The sequence below is a fragment of the Anas platyrhynchos genome, chromosome 1 (assembly GCF_047663525.1).
Source record: "Anas platyrhynchos isolate ZD024472 breed Pekin duck chromosome 1, IASCAAS_PekinDuck_T2T, whole genome shotgun sequence".
NCBI classification, from domain to species: domain Eukaryota; kingdom Metazoa; phylum Chordata; class Aves; order Anseriformes; family Anatidae; genus Anas; species Anas platyrhynchos.
In genome coordinates, this window is record NC_092587.1 from 126,854,563 (window position 1) to 126,877,888 (window position 23,326).

Consider the following 23,326-nt stretch of genomic DNA (forward strand, 5'->3'; position numbering starts at 1 on the left):
GTAGTGTGTAAGCGATTATGGGTGGGTAATTTCTTATTTTAGGAATCAGTTTCTGTATCTGAGTAATTGGTAACGACAGACATGAAGAAGGCTGAGGTACTCGCCAAGTTCTTCGCCTCCGTCTAACGGCTGACAGGGGCTCCTAATGGCTGTGGGGGGGCTCCTAATGGCGGCGAAGGGGCAGCGGCACAGGAGCAGCCCAGCGGGTCCACACGGCTTATAAGGGGTTATAACCCCTTTCGGCGGTCAGGGCGGTGCGGGGGGGGCGGTGTGTGCTGCCAGGGGCGGGGAAGGGAAGCCATAAACGAGGCGAGGCCGCCCCGACGGTGTCGCCTCCCCCCTCGTCCCGGCGCTGCCCGCTTGTCCCTCAGCCGAGGGCGGTCGGGCGGGCGGGGAGCCGCTCGCCATGAGGCGCGGCCCCGCCTGAGCACCTGCAGGCAGCCGCCGGCCCCCCTCAGCCCTCGGAGGGGCCATGGAGAGCCCCGCGGGCGGCAGCGCGGCGGCGGAGCCGGGGCACCCCGGCACGGAGCCGGAGCTGCCGGCTCCCTGCCCGCCCGAGGCGGCAGCGGCTGTGGAGGCGGCGGAGGGTGCCCCGCGGGCGCGCTGCCTGCGGGCTGTGTATGTGCTGAACGAGCCGCCCAAGGGGGGAGCCGGGGCGAGGAGCCCCGAGGCGGGGGCTCGGCAGTGCCTGCTGAGGGCTTGCGAGGCTGAGGGGGCTCAGCTGGGCACGGTCAACTTCGGGGAGCTGGACTTCGGGGAGACGGCGGTGCTGGACGCCTTCTACGACGCGGGTGAGGGGGACGGAGCCTGGGCGGAGGGGGGGGGGGGTGGGGACGGGGAGAGGGCTCCGAGGGGAGCCTCGTGTTATTGCTGTCTTGTCTGGCTACCTTGGTGGTCGTCTTTCAAGACCAAGGTCACTTTATAAGAGGTTTATACAACTTTGTGGTGCTAAACTGCCTTTCTGTACGCTTACATCCAGCAAGAGCCTGGTTTCCAGGAGCACCCTGGCCAAGGAGCAGGAGGTGTGAGAAAATGTCTCTTCCTTACGCCAGCTCCTTCAGGCACCACAGAGCATTGCCCCAGTAAGACTGGCAAGCCTCCAGTGACAGCCAAGCCTCAAGGAGTAGCAAATTTCTTGCTTGTGCAGTTTGGTGAGAACCTTCTTCCAGCTCTAAGCCTGGCTGAGATCTCAGAGCTGAGACATGTTAGAGATGGACATGGCATGAAGACATAGCATGAAGACGCTGATCTGGCTTGCTCAGATAGTTCATGTACACTGCTCCAGACCTGGACAGTGAAATTGGGTCATGTAGTTGCCCAGGGAAGTGGTGGCCTCACCGTCCCTGGGGGTGTTCAAGGAACGGTTGGACCTGGTGCTTAGGGACATGGTTTAGTGGGTGACATTGGTGGTAGGGGGATGGTTGGAGCAGATGATCGTGAAGGTCTCTTCCAACTTTAATGATTCTGTGATTCTAAGGGTGTGTAGAAGTGTGGGCTGAAGAAGAGAGCTTGTCAGTATTGCTTACCCTGTTCAGGCTTGAGCTGGTGATTGGGCTCTGTTGGTTCAGAAGAAACCTCTTCTCCCTTCTCCACTCAAAAAAAACCACCACCTGTTAGGTTGGACAGTGCAGGAGAGAGTCAGGAGCTTTGTGAGTAAGCAGAGGAAGCTCCTAGGTCAATAGGTAATTTTAAAAATAATCAAGGTGAGTGTGTGTGTAGAAATTCCAGACCGATTTTTCTCCTATCATTATGAGTGGACCTCAGGAAACTGGGGGATTCACAGACTCCAAAGAGGAAAGTACCATTAAGTCCAGGTTTATGCCCATCTTACACAAGAAGAAACTTTGATTTGCTCATGAGATATGTTAAAGTAGACTTTTTAAGACTGTAGTCTTGAAATCCTCATATGACATTGAGTCTATTTCATCTCCTGATAAGTCACCCAAATATTGAGGAACCTCACATTGTTGTTGTTGTTTTCTTCATTTTTTTTTTTTTTAACTTCAAATTCCCAATCAGGAGATTCTATTATATCTCTATTAGCAGAGTTGAAAAGTGTTCTCTGTGCATAACAGATATACTGTTCGTGTGTTTTAGTACACAGCCATAAAGGAGCAATTTCTTTGCATTGCTCCAGGATTACTGTATGCTTACTCTCCTGAAGGTAAGCATAATATATACTTCCTGGTGGACTCATCGATGCAAAAATGTTTCTGTTTCTACTAATAGTCCTATTAATGTATTTGCACACACTTGTTCTGCTTTGCACTGAGCTCTTATTATGAGACAGCTATTAGTTTTGTTTAGTTGCATTATGAAATAGGTGTCTTGTCTGGGAGCGTGGCCTAACTTTGCAAACCTCTACGGTGTTCAGGTCATCTTGTAGGACCAAGATCATTTTATAAGTGATTAATAATGGTTTGCAATACTGAACTGCCTTACTGCTGAATACTACTGCAACGCTCTTATGTACAGGCTTAGTAAGCAAATGTTTTATATAATTTTTATGTCTATTAAAAACTAATTGAACAGTCCTCAACCAATAATCGTTCCAAAGGAGACCATTTGAAATAGTCTTTGTATCCATGTCTTTCCAGTAACAACTTTTTGAGATCAGCCAGGGGGACAACTCTGTAATCTGTGTAATGTATTCCCTTATTTGGCAAAAATTTTGGTCAAAGCATCCTTTAATGTTGTTACCTGTAGTGAGAGAAACTCAAGTCTATTAGCACAAGTCACTGTTGTCAATCAGACTGCAAGCTGTCGAAAAGCAGAGAGGTTTTCGTCAGTATATACTTTTTGGAAAATCACGCAGAATGTTACTGGTAGCTTAGCATTTGTTCATTGATAAGAATCCCAAATTAGCTACCATCAACTACAATGTACCCTGAAAATGTGAACATCCTTAAAAAAAAAAAAAAGCTAGGTATAAACTATCATTTTAATACAATATTTGTTTTGCTCTTCTGTTGTTTTAGTAAGTACCACTTCTAGCATCAACATTTTTAATAACTTTTTTGCTCTTGCATTGCTGCAGTTACTGTCTGTTTTTTAACTGAAGATCTTAGCTCACTGGTTCTTGCCTTTACCTTTTTTTTTAAATTATTTATTTATATATTTTTTGAACAGTTGGGCTGTACTGTCCTCCTCCCCTTCCTTTGGAGATTTCTCTATTCTTATCATGTGTCTAAAGCAGATGTTCAGAGAAAACCTCAGTTAGAACTTCTAAAGTTATAGAACCACAGAATGCCCTGAGTTGGAAGGGGACACAAGGATCTTCCAGTCCAACTCCTGGCTCCACACAGCACCACCCAAAAATCAGACCCTGTGTCTAAGAGCACTGTCCAAAGGCTCCTTGAACTCTGCCAGGCTCAGTGCCGTGACCACTGCCCTGGGGAGCCTGTTCCAGTGCCTTGCCACCCTCTGTGTGCAGACCCTTTCCCTAACCCCCAGCCTGACCCTCCCCTGTCCCAGCTCCATGCTGTCCCCTCGGGTCCTGTCGCTGTCCCCAGAGAGCAGAGCTCAGCGCCTGCCCCTCCGCTCCCCTCGTGAGGGAGCTGCAGGCCACCATGAGGCCTCCCCTCAGCCTGCTCTGCTCGGGGTTCAACAAAACAAGGCACCTCAGCCGCTCCTAATGTATCTTGTTCTCTAGACCCTTCACCATCTTTGTGTCGCTCCTTTGGACACTCTCTGATAGTTTTATCTCCTAAGTTTGTGGTGCCCCAAAGTGCACACAGCACTTGGGGTGAGGCTGCACCAGCGCAGAGCAGAGCAGGACAATCCCTTCCCTCAGCCAGCTAGCCATGCTGTGCCTGATGCTCCTCACAGTACGGATGGCCCTTTTGGCTGTCAGGGCACACTGCTGGCTAATATTCAATTTGCCATCAACCAGAATCCGCAGACCCCATTCCATGGTGCTGCTCTCCAGCCTCTCCTATGTACAGCCAGGGTTGCCCTGTCCCACGTGCAGGATCCAGCACTTGCTCTTGTTGAACTTCACGCAGTTGGTGATTGCCCAGCTCTCGAACTTGTCAAGGTCCCTCTGCAAGGCCTCTCCACCACTGAGGGAGTCAACAGCTCCTCCCAGTTCTGTGTCATCTGCAGACTTACTCAAAACACGTATACATATATATATATAATTGAAAGAAATGTTATGCTTGTGTAAGATGTCTAGTGGATGTTTCCCATACTGAATGGATCTAGTACAATGCATATTTATTTTCTGTACACTCTGTGTACAACTTTGGGAAGCAGTTCCTCTTGCTCTCTTAGGAGAGTAGGGCTTCTCTAGAAGATGCTTGCCTGTAGTTGTCTTTTGGTTTACTAGTTGAAATCTTGACCACTATGTATCCACTAATGTTTAAAGAGGTCCCCTGGTTCTGGATCAGGTCAGTGGGCTCTCTGTTGAGAGTGCCATCCATGATCCCATTTTCTCCATTCTGCCTGAGGTCGTAGCCATTTACTTGAAGCTGTAAGACACTCTCCCCCTGCCCCCAGGCATGCACATTTTGTTTAGTGTGGGTCTGTGATATAATGATTCTTGGAATCGGTACCTTTGTGAAGACAAACCCAGCAAACTTTAATGACAGAGTGCAAGGAGAAAGATCAGCAGGAGCCTCTTTTTCCTGTCTGCAGGCAGACTTCCTCGTAGATGATTTTTTGGAAAACCACTGAGAAGAGTGCTGCAAAAACAGCCGTTTTCTGTCATAAGAGGATGATGTCTCTTTCTTTTCTCCTTGAGTGTGCTCATTACTGACTTCCCACCATTTGAAATCTTACCCTGCATACAAATGTCACTTGTGGCTCGTGCCTTACGTAAGCTATTTCAGAGCAGCAGGTAATGCAGAGTGACTGATGTTCAGGAACCACAAAACTTTCGAAGATGCTTTAATAAAAGGGAACTTGGAAGTTCTGCAGCTCTTGTGAGCAAACTTGCAATGAATGGTGAAATTAGGGCTTGTTAACAAAAAGATGAGCTCTCTTTGCTCAGGCTGTGTTATAGAAACTAGCTGGCAACAAAGTAATGTATGTTATACAGAAATGAAGGATGGTATCTACCTAGGAGAAACAACCGGGATGCTGGCATACATTGAATACATCTCTAGGAAGAAAGTGACATTATTTTTAGGCAGAAAGCCACAGATACCAGGCATTGGTGTGTAGTTATTTATTTTTATTTTATTTTATTTTTATTTTATTTCTCGCAAAATAAAAGCAATCTTACACAAGAACAGCAAGCCTAGGAACTGACTGAGGATTTTTGAAGTTCTTCAGAATTATCCCTTGCAGAAAATCAAACTAAAATGACTGTAGTGTGTTCATAACCAGCTGAAGAGGCATGGTGAAAGGGTGAGTGTGGCCTTGCTAGTGGCGTTACAGATCGATTTAGTCTTTTCGTGGTCTGACTATATACACAAAGGGTCTTTCAGTTCCGGATGTGCTAAGAAAGAAAACATGGTGCCAGAGTTAAATGTCTGCCCTGTACCTGTGGAAGGGTGATGTCAGATGGAAAGAGCAGTGGCTTTTAACTGTCTACCTAAAACTTTATCAAGGCTTATTGCTCACAGTCTTTGGCCACAGCACTAAGTGAAGGAGTGGCACCCTCTACAGTTGTACAAGTTTTGCACGTTCCCGTTTTGGTTCTGTGAGATCCTGTTTCTGTAGCTGATTATCCTTTTACCTCAGGAAGGATGCACAGCAGTCTGTTCTGAGGCTTGGAATATTCCTTGGCTCATTTGGCCAGGGTGTCTTGAGAGGACGGCAGTCACTGAAGTCAGCAACCAGCAACGTGACAGTCAGCTGGAAGGAAGAAAAACTAGGGAGAGACTGGAGTACTGAGGAATAAAGCTAGAAGTTTGCCTGAGGGAAAATAAAAAAAAAAAAAAAAAAAAAAAACACAACAAAACACAACACAACATTTATCACTAGTTTAAGCTAACATACAGCATGGCAACTAGCAGAGTTGAGCTGGAGGCACACGTTTTTCTTGCTGACTGCTGCAGGAACTGTAATCTCTGACAGGAAGGTGAGGATGACAGCTGAGGGCAATAACTTCTTAAATAAGCTTTGGCACACCTTGCTGCTGCAATTTATCTTTGCCCTTGTGACAGCGAACAGCGGAGAAGGGGTTAGAGGTTAGCTATCTGCTGCTGCCTCAGCAGGCAGGGGTTGCTGTTTTACTGAGGAATACTTGGTGGGTTTTCTTCCACTTTTTTTTTGCCCTGCAGTTATCCCAGTGTCTGGGGGTGTATTTTCTTTAAACCTGAGGAGATGCATACACTGTCATCTGATCTTTTATCTCCACGTGGTACTGCATATCTAGAGCAAGTCAGTGTGTCTCCAGCAAAGCACCGCATTGTGCCATCAAACTAAATATTCTGGTGACAAAACTCTGCCGTCTACGAGTATTGCAGTCCTTTTACACTCAAGTGCACGAGGTGAGTTTTAAAAGACCATGGTGAGCTTGAGACGATCCATCACGTGTAGGTGTTACTGTGTTATGCTACATCCTGGGCCTGTGGTGCACGGTTACATTCATGGAGAATGGTTTTGTATCAAACTTGTTGCTGTTCGAATGCATAACCTGAAAGGCTTCACTTTGGTCCAGCTATTCTATGAAAGAACTCCTTGAAGTTGGTGGAACAAGTTTAGAAACATGCAAACAAGTAACCATAAATAGGTTATAAAGAATCCGTTAATGTTCTTGTGGTTTATTGCCCTCGGCCAAATACAGGATTGGAGCTGCCTTCAGAGAATAAAGATGTTAAAAACAAAAAAGAAGAAAAGAAGATATATACCCTGACTCCCTCATGGAGAGAGAGTCTTGTGTTACTTCTCCTTTTGGAGAACCTCTCTTTTTAGTTGTGGTTGGTCGTGTGGAAAGGAATAGTGGCAATAAAAGCCCAGTGTGAGTTGCTACCTTTTAATGAAGCCTTGAATTTAATTGTTTACATCTCTAAAAACCAGCTGTTAATCATACCAATCTGGGCTCCTTTCCCTGTTCCAAGGTGAGAGTATACGTGTATGCGTGCTCTATCACCTCCAGCTTTCCACTTTCTCTGCTTGCCTTTCTCCCCTCCTGTTCCTAAACCTTAAATCTGAGGGAGCTATCTGGATTCAGAGTCTGGCTATGAACCCTGTGTCATGGAGTTTTGTAGCTAGGAGCACATCGGATTATTTCTAGGCATTGAGTCAGCTGAGAAAGAATCTCCCTGAATGTCATGCAAATTGTGTGTTTGTATTTGTTTTAATTCGCTCTGCATGTAATATTTTCACTTTATGATTCTTTCGAAATAGATCTAATTAGGCAGAAGCTTTTGCACCCATTACAATGAGTAATGAATGGTTGGATATATCATCAGCTGTCTTTGATCTGAAGACAAATTATTGTCACACTTACTGCCCTTGAAAACACCAGAGATGACATTTTTGTTTTGTTTTTAAATATTGCTTAAACGTTTTGGGGAAAATGAAACCCTGTAAGCAAGCAGTTTCTACCTTGCTGCATTTCCAGTTGTCTGAGCAATATCAGAGAGCTCCTGAAAAGCAGCAGTGAGAAGAGAAGTGAGGCTGACTGGCTTGAGTCAACCAGGCTGTACACCTGAGGCTGCTGATGTATGAGCCTGGTCCCTTGGCTCCTTTGCACTCATTGCACGCTTGTTCAGGCCTGCTGTGCTGTGTGTACCATATTCTTTATAGGTTTAAGATTTGCAAACTGTTTCTGTAAGACCTGAGCTCACATAATTAAATGTTTTTTTAAAAGGCAATGTTTCTTTATGTGGGTTAATTACGTTGCTTTAATTTTCGTTCTTCCATGAAATAGACAAATGGTGAGAGAAACGCAGTTAGCTCGTGTGGCGTTCTGCTGTCACGTTTTGCTTTTTTTAGTGTAATTATACCTCACTTTTGTTTTATTGTCAAATTATGCGTGGATATTAAACAAATATTGATGTGTTCCGTAGTTAAAAAGTAACTAATGTTCCTGTTTTGCAGATGTAGAAGGATTGAGGTAAAGCTTTTCTGGCGTATAAGGAGTTGGTGCAGAGCTGGGATGAGAACTCCAGACTTTTTGGCTTCTTCTGCACTCTATCTCAGCGATGGCCTCAAGTTTAGGCTGGGTGGCTGTCTGTGCTGGCTGCAGCCTGTGTCCAGTTGACCCCTGGGGCATGCTGCTGCTTTGGCACACGCAGAGGAGCAGCCCCTGCAGCGCCTGTTTGGCGTAGCTGCCGCCTCCTTTCACGCTGCAATGATGTTCTGTGGCTGGAATGAGGCCGTGCAGACAGGCAGGGGTCTTCCTTTAGGAGGACCTCGGGGTGGTTTACTGCTTGCAGGTGGAATCTGTGAACACGGTAGGTAGGCTCTGTTTTTTTCAGTGTGGACGGGAGATGCTTTAACCTCAAGCTACCTTTGAACGGCAGCGTGTGTGCCTGAGACTGAGCCAAGAGGGAGGGCAGCTGTTGTTTTATCCTGCTCCCAGGCACGGGCTTGCTGTAAACAGCAGAGCTGCAGTCCCTGCTGAGGTCAGCGTGGTTCAGCTGGCAGCTGCTGGGAGGCCACACGTGTCCCACAGTACGATTCCACCTAACCTCTTACCTTTCTTTTGGGAGCTGCAGCTACCTGCACCTTTCCTTGGGAGCTTGGGGCTGCTATAGAGGCAGTTCAGGAGCAAAAACTGCACCTCTGCGGTCTGTGAGGAGGGGGGCCCAAAGCTGCAACATGAATTCTGACACTTAAAAGCGTTGGATCAGTCTGCCATGATAAAATGTGCTTGCTTTTTTTATCCTTCATAATACATTCTTATGGCCAAAGGGCATGGCCCCGGCCTTGGTAAGCGTGACCTTCCATTGAATGAAGTGGGTTCTGCTGCCAGGCACAAATCCAAAACAGTAGTGGTGCTGCTAAAAGAGTACATCCCCAGCCTTCTGCTCAGCTGGGGTGCTGCAGCTGAATCCGGCATTAAGGGAAATCCTTTGGTTTGCCATAGCTGAACATCTGGGCACACGGTTGTGTCTAGTATAGTATACACTGCTGTTAGGCTTACATTCTCATGAAACATTCTTAAATATCTGTTTAAAGAAGGAAACAAAGGGTAACTGTAAATAGAATAATCTTGTGGTGCTTTTTAAACCTGCTTCCCTGGGTATTATCTTTCTTGTTTCATTTTTGCATTAAGTTGAGAGGAAATGCCTAAACTCTCTGCTGCTTGTGTCTCTCTCTTCTTCCATTTAGGAGAACCTGCCTGCATGCACAGAGCTGTAGCTTAATGATGGGTGGTCTTTGGCCTCTTGACAACTTGAGAGATGCTGTTCACTTAGTGTCTGAAGCTCTTCAGGTGTAAAATCAAATGCATTAGCTCTGTTTAAAATAAATAAATAAGCTGTAAATCAATATGATAATGAGCTTTCCCTAAAACTCTTCAACCTCCTACTAGTGCTATGTATGAGTTGTGGAAACTCTTTTGCCTCCAAGAGCACTGAAAACAGCTGTAAAACTTTTTTTTTTTTTCCCTTTAAATTCTAATACATGCGTGTGTTGGGGGGATAGGTTTCTTGTCTGTCTTGCCTTTGTTCTGAGAGTGACAGGCTGAAACAGGACTAAGAATTTGTGAATGGAAACAGTTACAGTGCTATATTCTGCGTGCCCTGTTTTCAAACAGCAACAGACCAGTCATCTCTGCTGCTTTAATCTTAGCTGGAAATAAAAGTTTGCAGGAGAAAAGCTCCTGCAAAGAAATGTTTGCAGTGGAGTTGCTGCTTTGTACTAGGCGTCTTTACTTAGCGCTGCACACACAGAAGCCCTGCTGTGAAATAGAACAACTCTCTGCTTTTGTCAGCATCGTCTCTGCCTTTTGTAGAAAGCTGGGTTGTTTCAGGTATTTTCTGTGTCCTGGATGTACTCCGGTCTTTATACTGTCAGCGTGAGAGAAGGATGTGATCACCCAGCTCAAAGCCAGACATTGTGCCTCTGCCTGCTAATGTGGTGCGTGGTCCTTAAGCTAACAGCCAAATTAAGGAGTTTGGTCATGGAGAAAGTACCCAGCCCAGAGTGGAAAAAAGTTTGAAAATGGTCAAGTTGGATTTTTTGTTTCCATTGTAATTAGATTTTGGAGTTGCTTAAACTTAGCTTTTTTGGCTTATTTTAGTAACTACAGTTCAAAACTAGGTAAGTCTTGATACCATTTTTTAAAAAACAAGCTGATTTGACTATGTGGCTTGTAGTCAAGACTGCACAAAGGAATGCTTGATTTGTCTCTATTTTTATTTTTCCCTTTAATACCTATTTGGATTCCTTGTTTTGTGATTATGATCACCGCTGTGGAGATACAGTACAACTGTGGAGAAGAATACCAAGTTACCTTCATTAACTTTTGCTATTTTAGACCATTTTAAAGATGGTTATCCAGAATTTAGTTTGTTCAATCAAAACTTTGTGGCATACTTCCCACCATGACAGATTCACAAGGTACTGATTGCTATGTACACTTGATCCTTTTCCTTCAATATGACCACATTTGGATTTTCCACCTTATGGTCCTTGAAATAGCTGGCAGGTGCCATTCTATCCTGGCTGTTTAGTAAATCCATGGGGCCTCTGATCTGACTGTGGTAGTTGCTCAACCCTGACTTTGACAAGTGCCTCATTAAAGTTGATAAAGCTTTGAAGAGTCACAAGTGCTGCAATGTGTGGTATAGATCCCTTCCTCCTCCTGGAGTATATGTTGCTATGCATGAAAACGGCCATGTTATCATGCTTTCCTGAACACTTTGAAAGTATTTTTTGAAAAATATACTGGTTTAATCTCATTTTGCACAGTTAGTACTTAATCCCAACTAGTAAACCTCAGTTTAACTCTGATTCCAAAGGAAAAAACAGCAAATGCCCACTCTCAACAGCATTTCAGGGATGTGATTTTTAGTGGGTGATACTGGAGGTTGGGATATGGTTAGACCAGATGATCTCAGAGGTCTTTCCCAACTGTAATGATTCTGTGATTTGACGTCCTTTGATAGCCTGGGTATCTCATCGTCCAACTGCAGACCAGAACACAGTACAAAGATGGTCCTGATGGCCTGAAGGAACAAATAGGAGCTGTGCTGTGAAAGTTGTAAGCTGATTTTCAGAGTGACTAATACAACAAACATTAGCTGTTTTTTTTTTTTTTTTTTTTTTTTTGTACTGCTTAGTTCCGATCAGTCATCTATCTGTACTACACTACACTGTGATCACTGGGACAAAGCAGAGAAGCAGTTCTAGGATGAAGATGTGTGAAGCTGGGGTGCAGCTTTTATATTACTATTATTATTTATTTTATTGTTTTTATTGTTCTTCACTTACCAACCCCAAATCTCTAGAAACTACATTCTTTCCTCAGAATATGAAGAAAAGTATGCTTCAGCAAGTTGTGCCAGAGATTTCCTGAAGTCTGTCTGGAACCATATCCTGTTGATTGGAACAGCAATGTGGATTCAGCTGTGTAATACATAGAACATTGCAACTATAATTACCCTCAAGAGGCAGTTAACAATACTTGTAGAATTGAGTTTTCAGTGAAAAAGCCAATGTATCTTGGGATGTATTAAATACTTGTTGGTGTATTTTTTTTGCCTCTTTAAAGCTGAGATCTTGTCAGCATCCATGGTGGACTGCATCTCCTGACAACTTTATACGTACATATATTTTGAGGTGAGCCATTCTACACTCTAATAAATGACAGAGACCACGTTTGGAGGCTTGCTGTTAAATCAGTTTCATGTGATTCAGTTTGTCTGCTGAATCACAACTTGGAAGCGCTAATATTCCTGTGATTCTATAGAGATCCCATGGTGATTAGCTTTGGGTTATAATTTGTACTTACTTTTACTTATATTCTAAGCTAAAATAGGGAAATTTAGAATGGATGTGCTGTGATAGTGAACAAGCTGGGTTTGTGCTTAATGTTCCTCATCTGGAAGCTGGAAGTAATGATATGTACTGTATTCATAGGCTAGGTAAAGCAGATAATGTTTGCAACTTGCTTTGGAAATGAGAGCTTCTACTGAAATTCCAGATTGTATTGATCACTACCCAGTGCCTGGAAATAATTTTCTCATTTTTTAATGGATGGTGCACGTTTTTGAAGTGACAATATTCAGTGGTACATCAGGATTTTTTTAGTATCACCCACAGCATTTAGGCTGGCTCATAAAGCCTGTAGTGTTTACAGGCAAGTTAAAAATGGATTGAGTCCACATCTGCCCAGCATGCCCACCATTGACTCAGTACTGAGTCAAGAGCACTGCATCTGTACGTGAGTGGAAGTCTCTTGGCCAACCAAGAATCTGTGGTTTTCTCTAAACTTTATTTGCCTTGCCACTTTAATAATGCTGCCTGCTTTTAATTAACAATTTATTTATGTGTAATTTATTGTACTTTACATGGGCCCTAAATGAAAGGCTGAGAGTCTGTCCCAATAAGAGGAAATCTGCGATCTAGTTATGAGGCTGGATACCTCACACACTGGTAGTGACGGAGCTGTTTCTTGATGCTTGTTTTTTAAAGATTATTTGAAAAGAAAATAGGATCAAGAGTAGGGAAGTCTCACTTATCTATATGTGCTAAAGCTTTAATTCTTAAAAAAAAAAAAAAAAAATTTCAATGGCTTTACCCAGACCCGTGAACTTTAGTGTACCAAAATCTTTTTCCTTCTTTCCATTGTCATGCTTTGTATTTTGATTACTTTGGGCAGAAGTTAAAGCTCAGCATAATTGTATTTTTTCCAATGTTTTTGATGTATATTGTTGACCAGTGTGTGACCTGCTGGAGATGTGCAGATTTGGCAGGTTTTTTCTCCTCCATAGCCAAGGTATCCAACATTCAATGATGGGTGACTCTTAAGTGGTTTAGTTTGGATGTTGAAAAGTTTGGAGCTTATCTAAATCTCCTTGGCCTAGAAATTAATTTGCCTGAGTTGTGGAGGAAGGGACAGCCTTTCTCATTGAAGTTCATATTTTTTTTTTTTTTTTAATGATACTTTAATCCCTTTCAGTGCCTATTGCAACCCAGTGTAGGAAGTGCAGAGGTGCAGGAGAAGTTAGATAAAGTTCACCTTTCTTATCCCCTCCACCGCCGAACTGCAGGCAAGGTTCAAGTGAGGTTCAGGGTTGGGTGTTTTTTCTGTACGCTCTCTCTGCTGGCGAGCTCAGCTCTAGTAAACATTGCAGTGGGAATATCCTCATGTGACGCTTGGCACACAGCTAGTGCAGCAGGCAAGTGTGAAGAGCCTGTTTTTAATTTACTCCACCGTTTCCCTCTGTTAACTAGGGCAATGAAATGACAGGTTGTGCAGAATTACCAGGCTCTTTAACTTGCAGTGAAGTTTAGGAGAGAATGTTATCCTCAGTGAGCCTGCGTAGTTAAAAGTATGGCTGGTGTGAGATGCCTACTCTTTATGGCTTCCTAGCATCTATGTCAAAGCTTTTAATATAGTAGGAGCATAAAAGCAGGGAGAATTACTGAGCAGGTATCTCATTCTCAGACAGTCTGTGATGGGTGAGTGTTTTTGTGGCGTCCTGGGTGCGTAGGTTGAGAGGCCTTTTTCAATCACTGATAATAACTTGGGGAAAAATTGAGAAATGAGTGACTTCTGGAAACTTTGGTTGCCTAACGTCTGAATAACAAAAAGGGAAAGAAATGCAGGTTATTTAAATATGCCGTGACAATGTTTGAGTGCTGCTTTGTCAGTGTTCATTTGGGTACATTTGGGTATCGGGGTTGAATGAGCACGTAGGAAGTGTAAATAGCTGTCTATTTTGAGGAGGGATTCAGGCATACCGATTGCTTTGTAGATACTTAGCTGCTTGGCAGGTGAAAGTTAGCTGCTAAATCATGCTTTCTGAGTTGTAACTCGTGCCTAGGAACAATTAGATGGTAGAGGGAATGGCTTAGGTAAAATATTAGGAACGGGGGATATCAACTTGCAATAGTAAATTATTTTAATTTACCTTTTTTATTATTGCTTTTTTTTTTAACTTCAGTTGGGTGCATGGTTCCATGGTTGAAAAAACAGTCACTGTAAATTTAAGTACTTTGTTTTGGCACTCCATAAGTATGATTGTACAACAGTGTGGATGACTGTTCTTCAAGAGGTGTTTGTCTCAGCCCAGACTCTATTCTACTACTTACAGTACCTGACTGTTTAGCTGCAGATGCAAGTTTTTTTTTTATTTTTTATATTATACACAAAAAGGGATCTTCATGAAAGTAAGTTTTTAAACTTTTATTTCTTTCAGTTCTTGTAAAGTCTAACGGTTTCTTAAAGCACTTCTCCATGAGGCTCGTAGGAGGCTGGTAGCTGATACCACTCCCAGGAGGACAGATCAGGTGTTGTGACAAACCTCTATCTACTGCTGTGCCTGCACTAAGTTAAGCAGAATTTATCAAATTAAATATAGGCTGAGGGATAAGATCAGAAGTGTCCAAACTCCATGGGGAGGATGGGGTGGAAAGGGAGGGAAGCAGAGAGCATGGGTCATGGGAAAGAGGTAGGAGTTACAGGCAGGCATGAGCATTCATCTCCCTGAGCCATGAAACCTCCCAAATGACTAAGAGCCAAGTGATCAGATCTCCCTCTCAGTTTTTAACCCAGGAGCCCGAAGGCTGTAATTTCACAAGGAAATGGTATAAATAGTGACCTCTTGCGCATGTCACAACTTTTGGAAACCATGTGGCATGCAGACCTTGGTGGGACCCATCTGATTTTCATTGTGGTTGGTGACTAAAGCTCTGTGACTTTGCATGTGGGCCTGGAGTGGGCAAACTTCTACAGCCCTTCCTCAAGGAAGGGTGAGTGTGCAAAGAGGTGTGTACTGGGTAGGTTTCCAGTGACAGTGTGTTCAGGCTTTTTATTTACTATTATTATTATGTTTTACTGTGATCTCTCTCACCACTGAGTTGGCTCCCTCAGACTTGAGGCTGTGTTGTTTTCAGGATATCACAAGCTGTGGCATGAAATAAAAAGTCAAGTCTGTTTCTAGCCATAGTATGACTGTCATCAGCTTACAGGCAAATGCAACACTTGCATTTGGCTTGAAAGGTAATTGTATTGGGAATTTAATGAGTAAAAACTTCATCCATAGGCCAGGAGCACCTGATTTACAGAAAACTTAAGAGTCAGGTGTTCAGAGTCTCCTTTGGAAATCCTAACTGTGGGTCTGAATTGTGCCAACCCTTCCTTTTTGTTCCCTGAGGGCAGAGTGCTTGCAGGTATGGTGCTGGTGAGGAAGAGCCGTAGTTCTTCTCCAGTGGCCACCAATTTGTTGGTCAGCTGGTGGGAACATCTGCGGGGAAACATGTGCTGAGGTGACATAAGTAGGGACTGAAATGCTTATTCTTTAATGGTTCAATCTGACTCCAGAGAAGAACTGCTAGGATCTGTGGAGTGGCTTCATTGCCCCAAACATGTTCAGTGGGAGTTTTCTGCAGCCATCTTTCTCTCCCACCGTAGCTAAAGGAGAGAAACAGGCACTTCTGGGTTGCATTTCTTGTCCTGAAGAAGATTTCTGAATGATCAGGTGAGTGATGCTCTGAAAGTGCTCTTCCCCCCTCTGCACTGACGATGAGGGGAATGCAGACTGGCTCATCTGAGGCCAAACACCTCCTTTGTGACTGCCCAAATCACTGATGAGTCTTAGCTTTGTAATGAGCAACATTTCTTGAGGCTAGCAAGACTAATTCTAGACAGCCTGGCTCTTCTGACAGATTTTGGTGCACGGCTTCTTAATTTGGCACAAGAAGATGTTGAACATTGACCAAAAGACTAAGCTCCCCAATACAGTCTCAGAAATGGCCGGGTTGGTTTTAATTAAATCTTTCATAACAGAAACAAACAAACAAACAAACAAAAAAAACACCCACAAGCAACAACAAACCCACACAACCTCAAGCAAAGACTAGCAAAGTTAAGAAACCGAAAACAAAGCTTTGTCATGGAGAACATTAAGCAATTTCGTAGCTGAGGCATACTCTGCAGCGAATTACACATTTCCTAACTTCTGCAATTCAGTATTGCAAGAAAAGTTCTCTGAGGATTAGTTCTTTGTTTCCTTCTTTACCTAAACAGTTAACTGAAAGGAGGATATCCACATTGTCTGACCTCTTCTGAGTGACAGGTGACTTTTTGGTGTTCCACTTCCAATAATGCAATATTTTCTACTTCACACTTGTGCAGAAACACTAAAGGTGCGTTCTGAATTTGGATGTGCCCTGCATTACTTTTCTTCACACACTGCTTCTCGAAGGTGCACAGGTGTATTCTGCTCTGGCAGAGCCCGAGGGACTCTCTTAGGAGCTGAGTTAAATATAAGCACAGACGTGCTCTGGACAGAATTTTTGCTTTTCTGGATTAGTAGAACTGCATTCTAATTTTAGAGCAGTGCCTACCCTTCTTTGAAATTTAGAGTTTTACTTTGAATTTAATTATTTAAAAAAATCTAAGAATATTTTGTAAAGCTTTTGCATTTGCTTTCCAAGGATTTTTGGAAGCACCCATTCAACAGCAAAGAAAATCCTTTATATGCAACTGAAGGGAAAGAATTGAAAGCTTCAGGTGATGTATCTAATGAATAAAAAAAACCCCAAAACATAAAAAAAAAAATGAGAACTGGGGTTCCAATGAATCCCTAGACCTGGCAGTATTGCTTACCTACTGTAATTTGTTCTGCTGCTTGTAACTGAAGAGTAGCTTCTCGGTCGATTTAATTTTTGGAACAGATTATTTTAATAATAAGGAATGCATGTCAATTATAAATACAGCCTGAATACTTCATCATAGTGTAGTAAAATTGATAGTTTTAAATGCTAGTTTCTCCCGATTTGCAGTAAGCACTACTGGAGCATGACAAATATGTTCTAGTTCTATTTTTAATGCGTGTTCTCTGTACCTGAGGGCAGATGAAAGATGCATTATCAGAGTGCAGCTGTAAAGCAACACCCCGGTGCTGACATGATTAGTGGCTGCAGTGTGTTTGGGTCTGCATGTGACCCTCTTTGGGAGCTGACTGGATGCAATGGGTACTCGTGCAGGGCTGTGGAAGCTCGAGGTGAGCACTGGTCCCTTGGTCTTACCCACGCTGCTGTTTTGGGCAGCCAGCTGGTTTGCGTTGTATCCCCAGGGGCAAATTTGCTGGATGGGAATTGTTGGTGCCGAGGCTGGTATTTGAAATTCAGAGGGCAAAAGGTTACAGGTGAGAAATGAAGCCAAGAACAAGAAGTTTCTGGTTGTGACTAAAGTAAATATTTGTAATAAATATAATTCTTCTATTCCTCTCTTATGTTAACATGCTTTCAAGCTCTGTGTATGTGCCATACGGGTTGCTTTCATCACTTGTTTTATTCCTCCAGCTGTGCTGCTGTTACTTCCAAGCTGGCTTATTCTGCTGGCTGCTTCTTTGGACTTCAGATTTGAGTACCTGCATGCATGGCTATCCAGAAGGAGCTCATTCCTGCGTCCTTTTAAGCCTCCAGGGGTTCTCCCATCAGTTTGAAGGGAAGCACACATGTATAAGTCACCTTTGTGATATGTACGTGCAAAACAAGTGTACTGGCTTCCTGATCTTCTCTTTCAGAGTGCAATCCAAGGCAGGATTTTGGTAACTTCTACCCATTCTGGTAACATTAAAACTGACACATTTCAGTTTTTTGGGAGTTGAGAGGCTTGAGTTCAAGAGCTGCAGACACTTTAGCTGCATCGGAAGGAGGAGATGCCTTGCTGGGCCACGTGAAAGCTGTGCTGGATGCTCTAGCACATCTCCATAGGCTCTGTTTTCCTCACACTTTGCTTAACCCAGCTGTTGCCAGGTTTGGCTCTGGAGGTGAGACACGGCCAGCCTCAGTGCTCATTCCAAATGCAGCAGAGCAGTTCGCAACACTGTCATGTAGGGAAGGGCTCATCTGGAAAGTGAAGGTTTGCAGTTTCTTAGCAACAGCAGGGCTCTGGATTTGCTTGGTCCTCTCTGGGAAGTTACGACAGTTGCCTTTCCCTAGCTGAGGATGCCTTTTCTGCTCAGCTAATACATAGTTAAAATGACTTCTTCAGCATTCATGGTATTCAGGTTCACAGAGCAGAATTCAGATTCAGTGAGCAGATGTGAAATTGCTTTCCAGAGCAACTTTTGACAAAGAGGAAGGAAGGAAGAAATGAAAAAGAAAGGTCTGACTTTTATGTTTCCTATTCTGATAGTGTTGATTTTTTTGGAAGGACCCTATTTCAGTCTTTTTTTTTTTTTTTTTTTAACCTTCTATTTTGGTAGACGAGGTGAACACAATTCTTAGGTTTTGGTGCATGGTGCACCTTTCTTGCTATTAGGTCACTTTGCTATGTAAAACCTGTGGCAGACAAAGATAAGGCTGAAGCCACACCTGAGTAAAAGATAAATGGCAGTTTCCCTGTGAGAAGACAGATTAGATGAGTTGCCTTGGCTTTGATAAAGCTACATGTGCCTGAAATTGTCACTTCATGACAATCCTTTTGCCTTCCTAAGCAAACAGATGAAAAACAGAAGAGCACATTTCAGAATTTTTGCCATTTGCATGGGTTTTCAAAAGTCCTAAAGTACTCAACAAATCCATTGGAGCTGGCAAAAATGAGATATATTTAAGTTGAGATTTTGCTTTATTTCATAGTCAGAATGGGTGTAGATGGATAATACACCAGAATCAGCATGTAATTTTCTCTGTCTTCTCGTCTCTATCCGGAGATAATTGTCCTTAAATACTATGTAAAAATATTTGGCCAATCTTAAAGTTGTCTCCTTTCTCAAAGTTTTGATTGGTATCATTAAAAATCCCCATAAATCTCACTGTTTTTTCTTCAGAGATCAATAATGTGAATAGAAATAAAAAATCTTTTCTCCTAAATGAACATCCAAGGAATCATATTTAATTTCATTCTTAAATTTCCTCTATGGTGAAATACCCCCAGTATGATGCTGTGTTTCCTTTTCTGAAGTAGGAAGTGGGCTGAAACATGTAGGCAGAGCCCAGCCTCAACCGAATTCTTGTGCAAAACTTGATTGCAGTTTATAAGAACAACTTGCCTTCTTGAGGCGCATCGTAAACTATTGCTAAGCTATTGCAATTCATTTAAATTTCAGTTTGCAATGAATATTGCAATTCATGTTTGTGACTGCTTTAAGGGTGAGAGGTTCCATGGTTGCTGTGTCTTTTGGTCCAGCTTAAGTAGAAGCTGCAAAAGGGTTCCTAGTTTTCAAATACACTTTTAAGTATTTCCAAAATTATTTCTCTTAAAAAAACTTTGGTATTTTTTCCTTTAAAGGAACGTGCAGACATGCAGAAAAAACACTTTGTGTATCCCTTAAGTTACACTTTTGAGGATGGTTATGGTGATTGTTTTCTCTGGGAGCATTGTTCTTCAGAAGAATAATATCGACAGTTTCTTCCAGTGTGTTTCATGGGTAACACAGTTGTTTATTCACTAACTATGAAGGATAGAGATCCAAATCACCAATAATCAATAGCAATCTGAAGGTCCCTAGCTGCTCCCAGGATGCTAGTGAATAATAAGGGGCAGAGTTCTGTATTATTTTCCTCCAGACTTTTTCTGACTTTTTCTTGTTCGGCCTTCTAGACTCCACCAGACTTTCAGCACACTTCAGGCCACTTCTGCACTTTCTCTTGTTTACTGGTTTTCACTGACAAATCCAGAAACTTGGTGTCAATGTTATTTTTGTTGTTGCTAGCAATGCCATAAATCCTACAACACTCATGTGAAGACTTGTGAGTTGCTTAGATCATTAAATTATATAATGCCTTCAGGTGCCATCCAGACAGAGGTTGAAACCAGAAGATTTAATTCTCTATAATAATGTTTTGCCTGTTGGGTAATTTATTAGTTCCACGGTCTACTGTTTTACCACAGGTAATGATCTCTAATCTTCATTTCAGTTGCCATAGTTATTTCTGGTTCCGGTCTGGTCTCTTAAGACACACTAGTGTTGAAATACACGAAATGTAATGTAAGAAATTATTTATGTGCCATCTGCTGCAGCAGTGCAGAGGCCTAATCAAGATTGTACTAGTAATCCTGATGAATTGCTTTAATGCACTATAAAATACACATTAATGTATTTGCTTTACAATAGAGGCGAAGCCTGAGACAAATAAACTGCAATCAGATTCTTAATAAAGCAAGACCAGTTTTTAGGTTCTTAACAAGAAAACTGTTTTCAGGGTGAAAATAGTTTTACATGCAACAAGAGAACTGAAAGGACAGAAGCTGAAAAGATCTCTTATGCTGAAGAAGAAATGAGGAAGGACACGTTTTTACGTGGATGTTCTTGAGAATGTGAGTTTCTGCTACAGAAATGAAGCCATGAGTTTAAATGTTTTGTTCCAAAATTGGTTCTGTGTAACATTAAACATATCCCAACCCCTTCCACACCTTGTGGTGGATAGGTTGTAAAGTTTGTTGTAGTTGTCTTAGAAGTCTACCTTTACAGAAGGGATGTACCTTCCCCTACTCTCTGCCCTTCTTAACCCTTTTATTATTGCATAATTATTGCATAAAATTCATCATTTGTTGAAACATTTGTTCAAATTTGGCATTAGCTCTTGCTTCACACTTGTTTGTAATGAAGGAAATGAAGGAGGTCAAACCTATATTTGGAAGGAGAAGCCTGGAAGCATGTTTTGTTGTTTTTTTTTGTTTTTGTTTTTGTTTTGGGCAGGCTCTCCTGACATGGAGGATGGGAGTTGAGGACGAACTGTGTTTGACTTATGTTTCTGTTCACAAATCAAGCTTTGCTAAGCAGGTATCACTGTTGTAGTTTTCTTTTATGTATTTCCTGAACTCTGTAAATAAGGAAATTATCTCTTTGCAACCACACTAACTATGTGGTTGTAGCATAGGGCCCATGTTTCAGGAATTGTAGATGAAAGATTTTAGCATCAACGATAAGCAAAATGCACGGCAACTGGAAGAGCAGTATTTGCTCTAACACGTTATTGGCATTGTTCATTGAGTGATTCACAAACTGCCTACACGAGGAAGAGAGATGTAGCCCTGAAAGCAGCCGTCCTGGGGAGTGTGTTTCGACCCAGTGATCAGTGGTGCTGAATACCATACTAGCAGCACCTCAGTACAGCAATGCTACGGGCTGGGGGAAGAGTGGCTGGAGAGCTGCCCGGTGGAAAGGGTCCTGAGGGTATTGGTCAATAGTTGGCTGAACGTGAGCCAGCAGTGTGCTCAGGTGGCCAAAAAGGCCAACAGCATCCTGGCTTCTATCAGAACCAGCGTGGCCAGCAGGACTAGGGAAAACATGATTTTCCCCCTGTGCTTGGCTCTGGTGAGGCCGCACCTGAAATACCGTGTTCAGCTTTGATCCCCTTGGTACAAGAAAGACACTGGGGCCCTGGAGCATGTCCAGAGCAGGGCTACAAAGCTGGTGAAGGGCCTGGAGCACAAGTCCTGTGAGGAGTGGCTGAGGGAACTGGGGTTGTTTAGTCTGGGGAAGAGGAGGCTCAGGGGTGACCTTATTGCTCTCTACAGATACCTTAAAGGAGGCTATAGTGAGGTGGGAGATCGGTCTCTTCTCCCAAGCATGAAGTGATAAAACAAGGGGAAATAGCCTCAAGTTGTGCCAGGGGAGGTTTAGGTTGGATATTAGGAAAAAATTCTTCCTGGAATGGAACAGACTGCCCAGGGAAGTGGTGGAGTCACCGTCCCTAGGGGTCTTCGAAACACATGTAGATGTAGAGCTTAGCAAAATGGTTTAAGGATGGACTTGGCAGTGCTAGGTTAAAAGTTGGACAAGATGATCTTAGAGGTCTTTTCTGACCTAAATGATTCTATCATTCTTTAGTAAGAATTATTTGTCGGTCATTTTGTTCTCCACCCAAATTTGCATTCACTTGCTGGGCTCACCAGACTCCAGTGATGTTTCACTGGCACCTGATGAAGCTGTTCTGTAAGTAGATACAAGCAGTCTTTCCTCCCAGCTCCAAGCTTGCTGCTGTTCCTGCTGGAGGAGGCCGTGGAGGCCTCCCTGGGAATGCAGGGTCTCAGCACTGCTCCGGTCCACAGCCTCCAGCTCTTCTGGTGCTCTGCTTCACTCTGACTTTGGCTTCTGTCTCATCCCTTGATTCCCATGGTCAGACTGGATCCATTCATCTGTCTTACTGGAGTTTTTTTTTCCACTTGAACGTATATTTTTGTGATACCGTCTTCATCTCCTCTGCTGGTTTTATTTCATTTTACCTTATTCACAGTTGTGTTCACGAGCTGTGAATAAACAAGGAAAAATCATTCTTATTCATCACCTTTGATCTGTGTGAATGAATATGTAAGTGGTGAATAATTCCCCCTTTTTAAGGCAGATGCTTCTGTTCTTATGTCCATTTAATGTGGTTCAGTGCTGCTTGCGTTGTTACCTAGCAGCAGTCAATAGAAGACAAATTTCAGTTGTAGACTACTATTTGTGCAGCAATGAACTGCGTACAGCCTTGTTGCAATAAACTCTGTTACGGATCATTGCTCACATTGTATTGTAAAATGCAATATCTGTGTGCTACATGAGCACATTGTCTAAATTCTCTCACCAGGAAGGCGGTTTTGATTTCACAGCACTCTAGTTCCACAAAAACAGTTTATGTAGGCATTAAAACTAGTACAATATCTTAGACTTCATTTTTTTTTTTTTTTTTCTTAGATGTAGTTTGATTCTGGGTCTGCTTGTTCCTTCATCTTAATGTTTTGTTTTTTTTTTTATAGATCACTTACATTTTCCAAGATGATTAAATGGTTTTATAATGTTGAGGGTGGGGATAATCTAGATTTGGATGTAGGTATGGAGCTGGGGTTTACTCCTTCACGCCCTCACAGTTTGTTTCACCCTACGGTATGCAGTATACTAAGAATTATATCCATGCTGTATAAAGGCACTAGAAAGGGGGATCAGTAGGTGGTGCAGGGTCTGAGATTCATCAGGGGTAAGGGAATTTTCTCATGTAGCCGTGATTTATTTATTTATTTATTTTTTTCCCAGCTCTTGAATGGCAATGTTTTGGTTTTGAGGCGCATCACTTTCTGTGGACTGCAGATAAAACAGCCAGGTGGAATTCTACAGGAACGTGCATTCATTGCAGGCTTCACCAAGAGCTCGCATGCTGAGTGTGGGGCATTGATTCTCGTGATGGGTAACCTCGGTGAAGCCCAGGTCAACTGGCTGCTGTTTGAATCTCACACATCAGTCCTGCTTTTGGATTTCTTGTTTATTGGTGGCTCACCCTTCGCTGTCGCTCCCCACAGATACAGGAGCTGTCTGTTAGCAACTTC

General features: G+C 42.9%; 1 protein-coding gene across 2 annotated transcripts in view; it reads left to right on the plus strand.

The window, feature by feature from the left end:
• Positions 1-322: 322 nt before the first annotated feature.
• Positions 323-23,326, plus strand: part of MAP3K15 (mitogen-activated protein kinase kinase kinase 15) — an 82,861-nt gene continuing 59,857 nt past the window's right edge. The window contains exon 1 of one of the 2 annotated variants that reach the window (XM_027448310.3): positions 323-791. In XM_027448310.3, coding sequence (XP_027304111.3) covers positions 473-791 — 319 coding nt within the window. In that variant the 5' untranslated portion in view covers positions 323-472. The remainder of the gene's footprint in view (positions 792-23,326) is intronic. The other variant, XM_027448311.3, reaches the window with a different exon arrangement.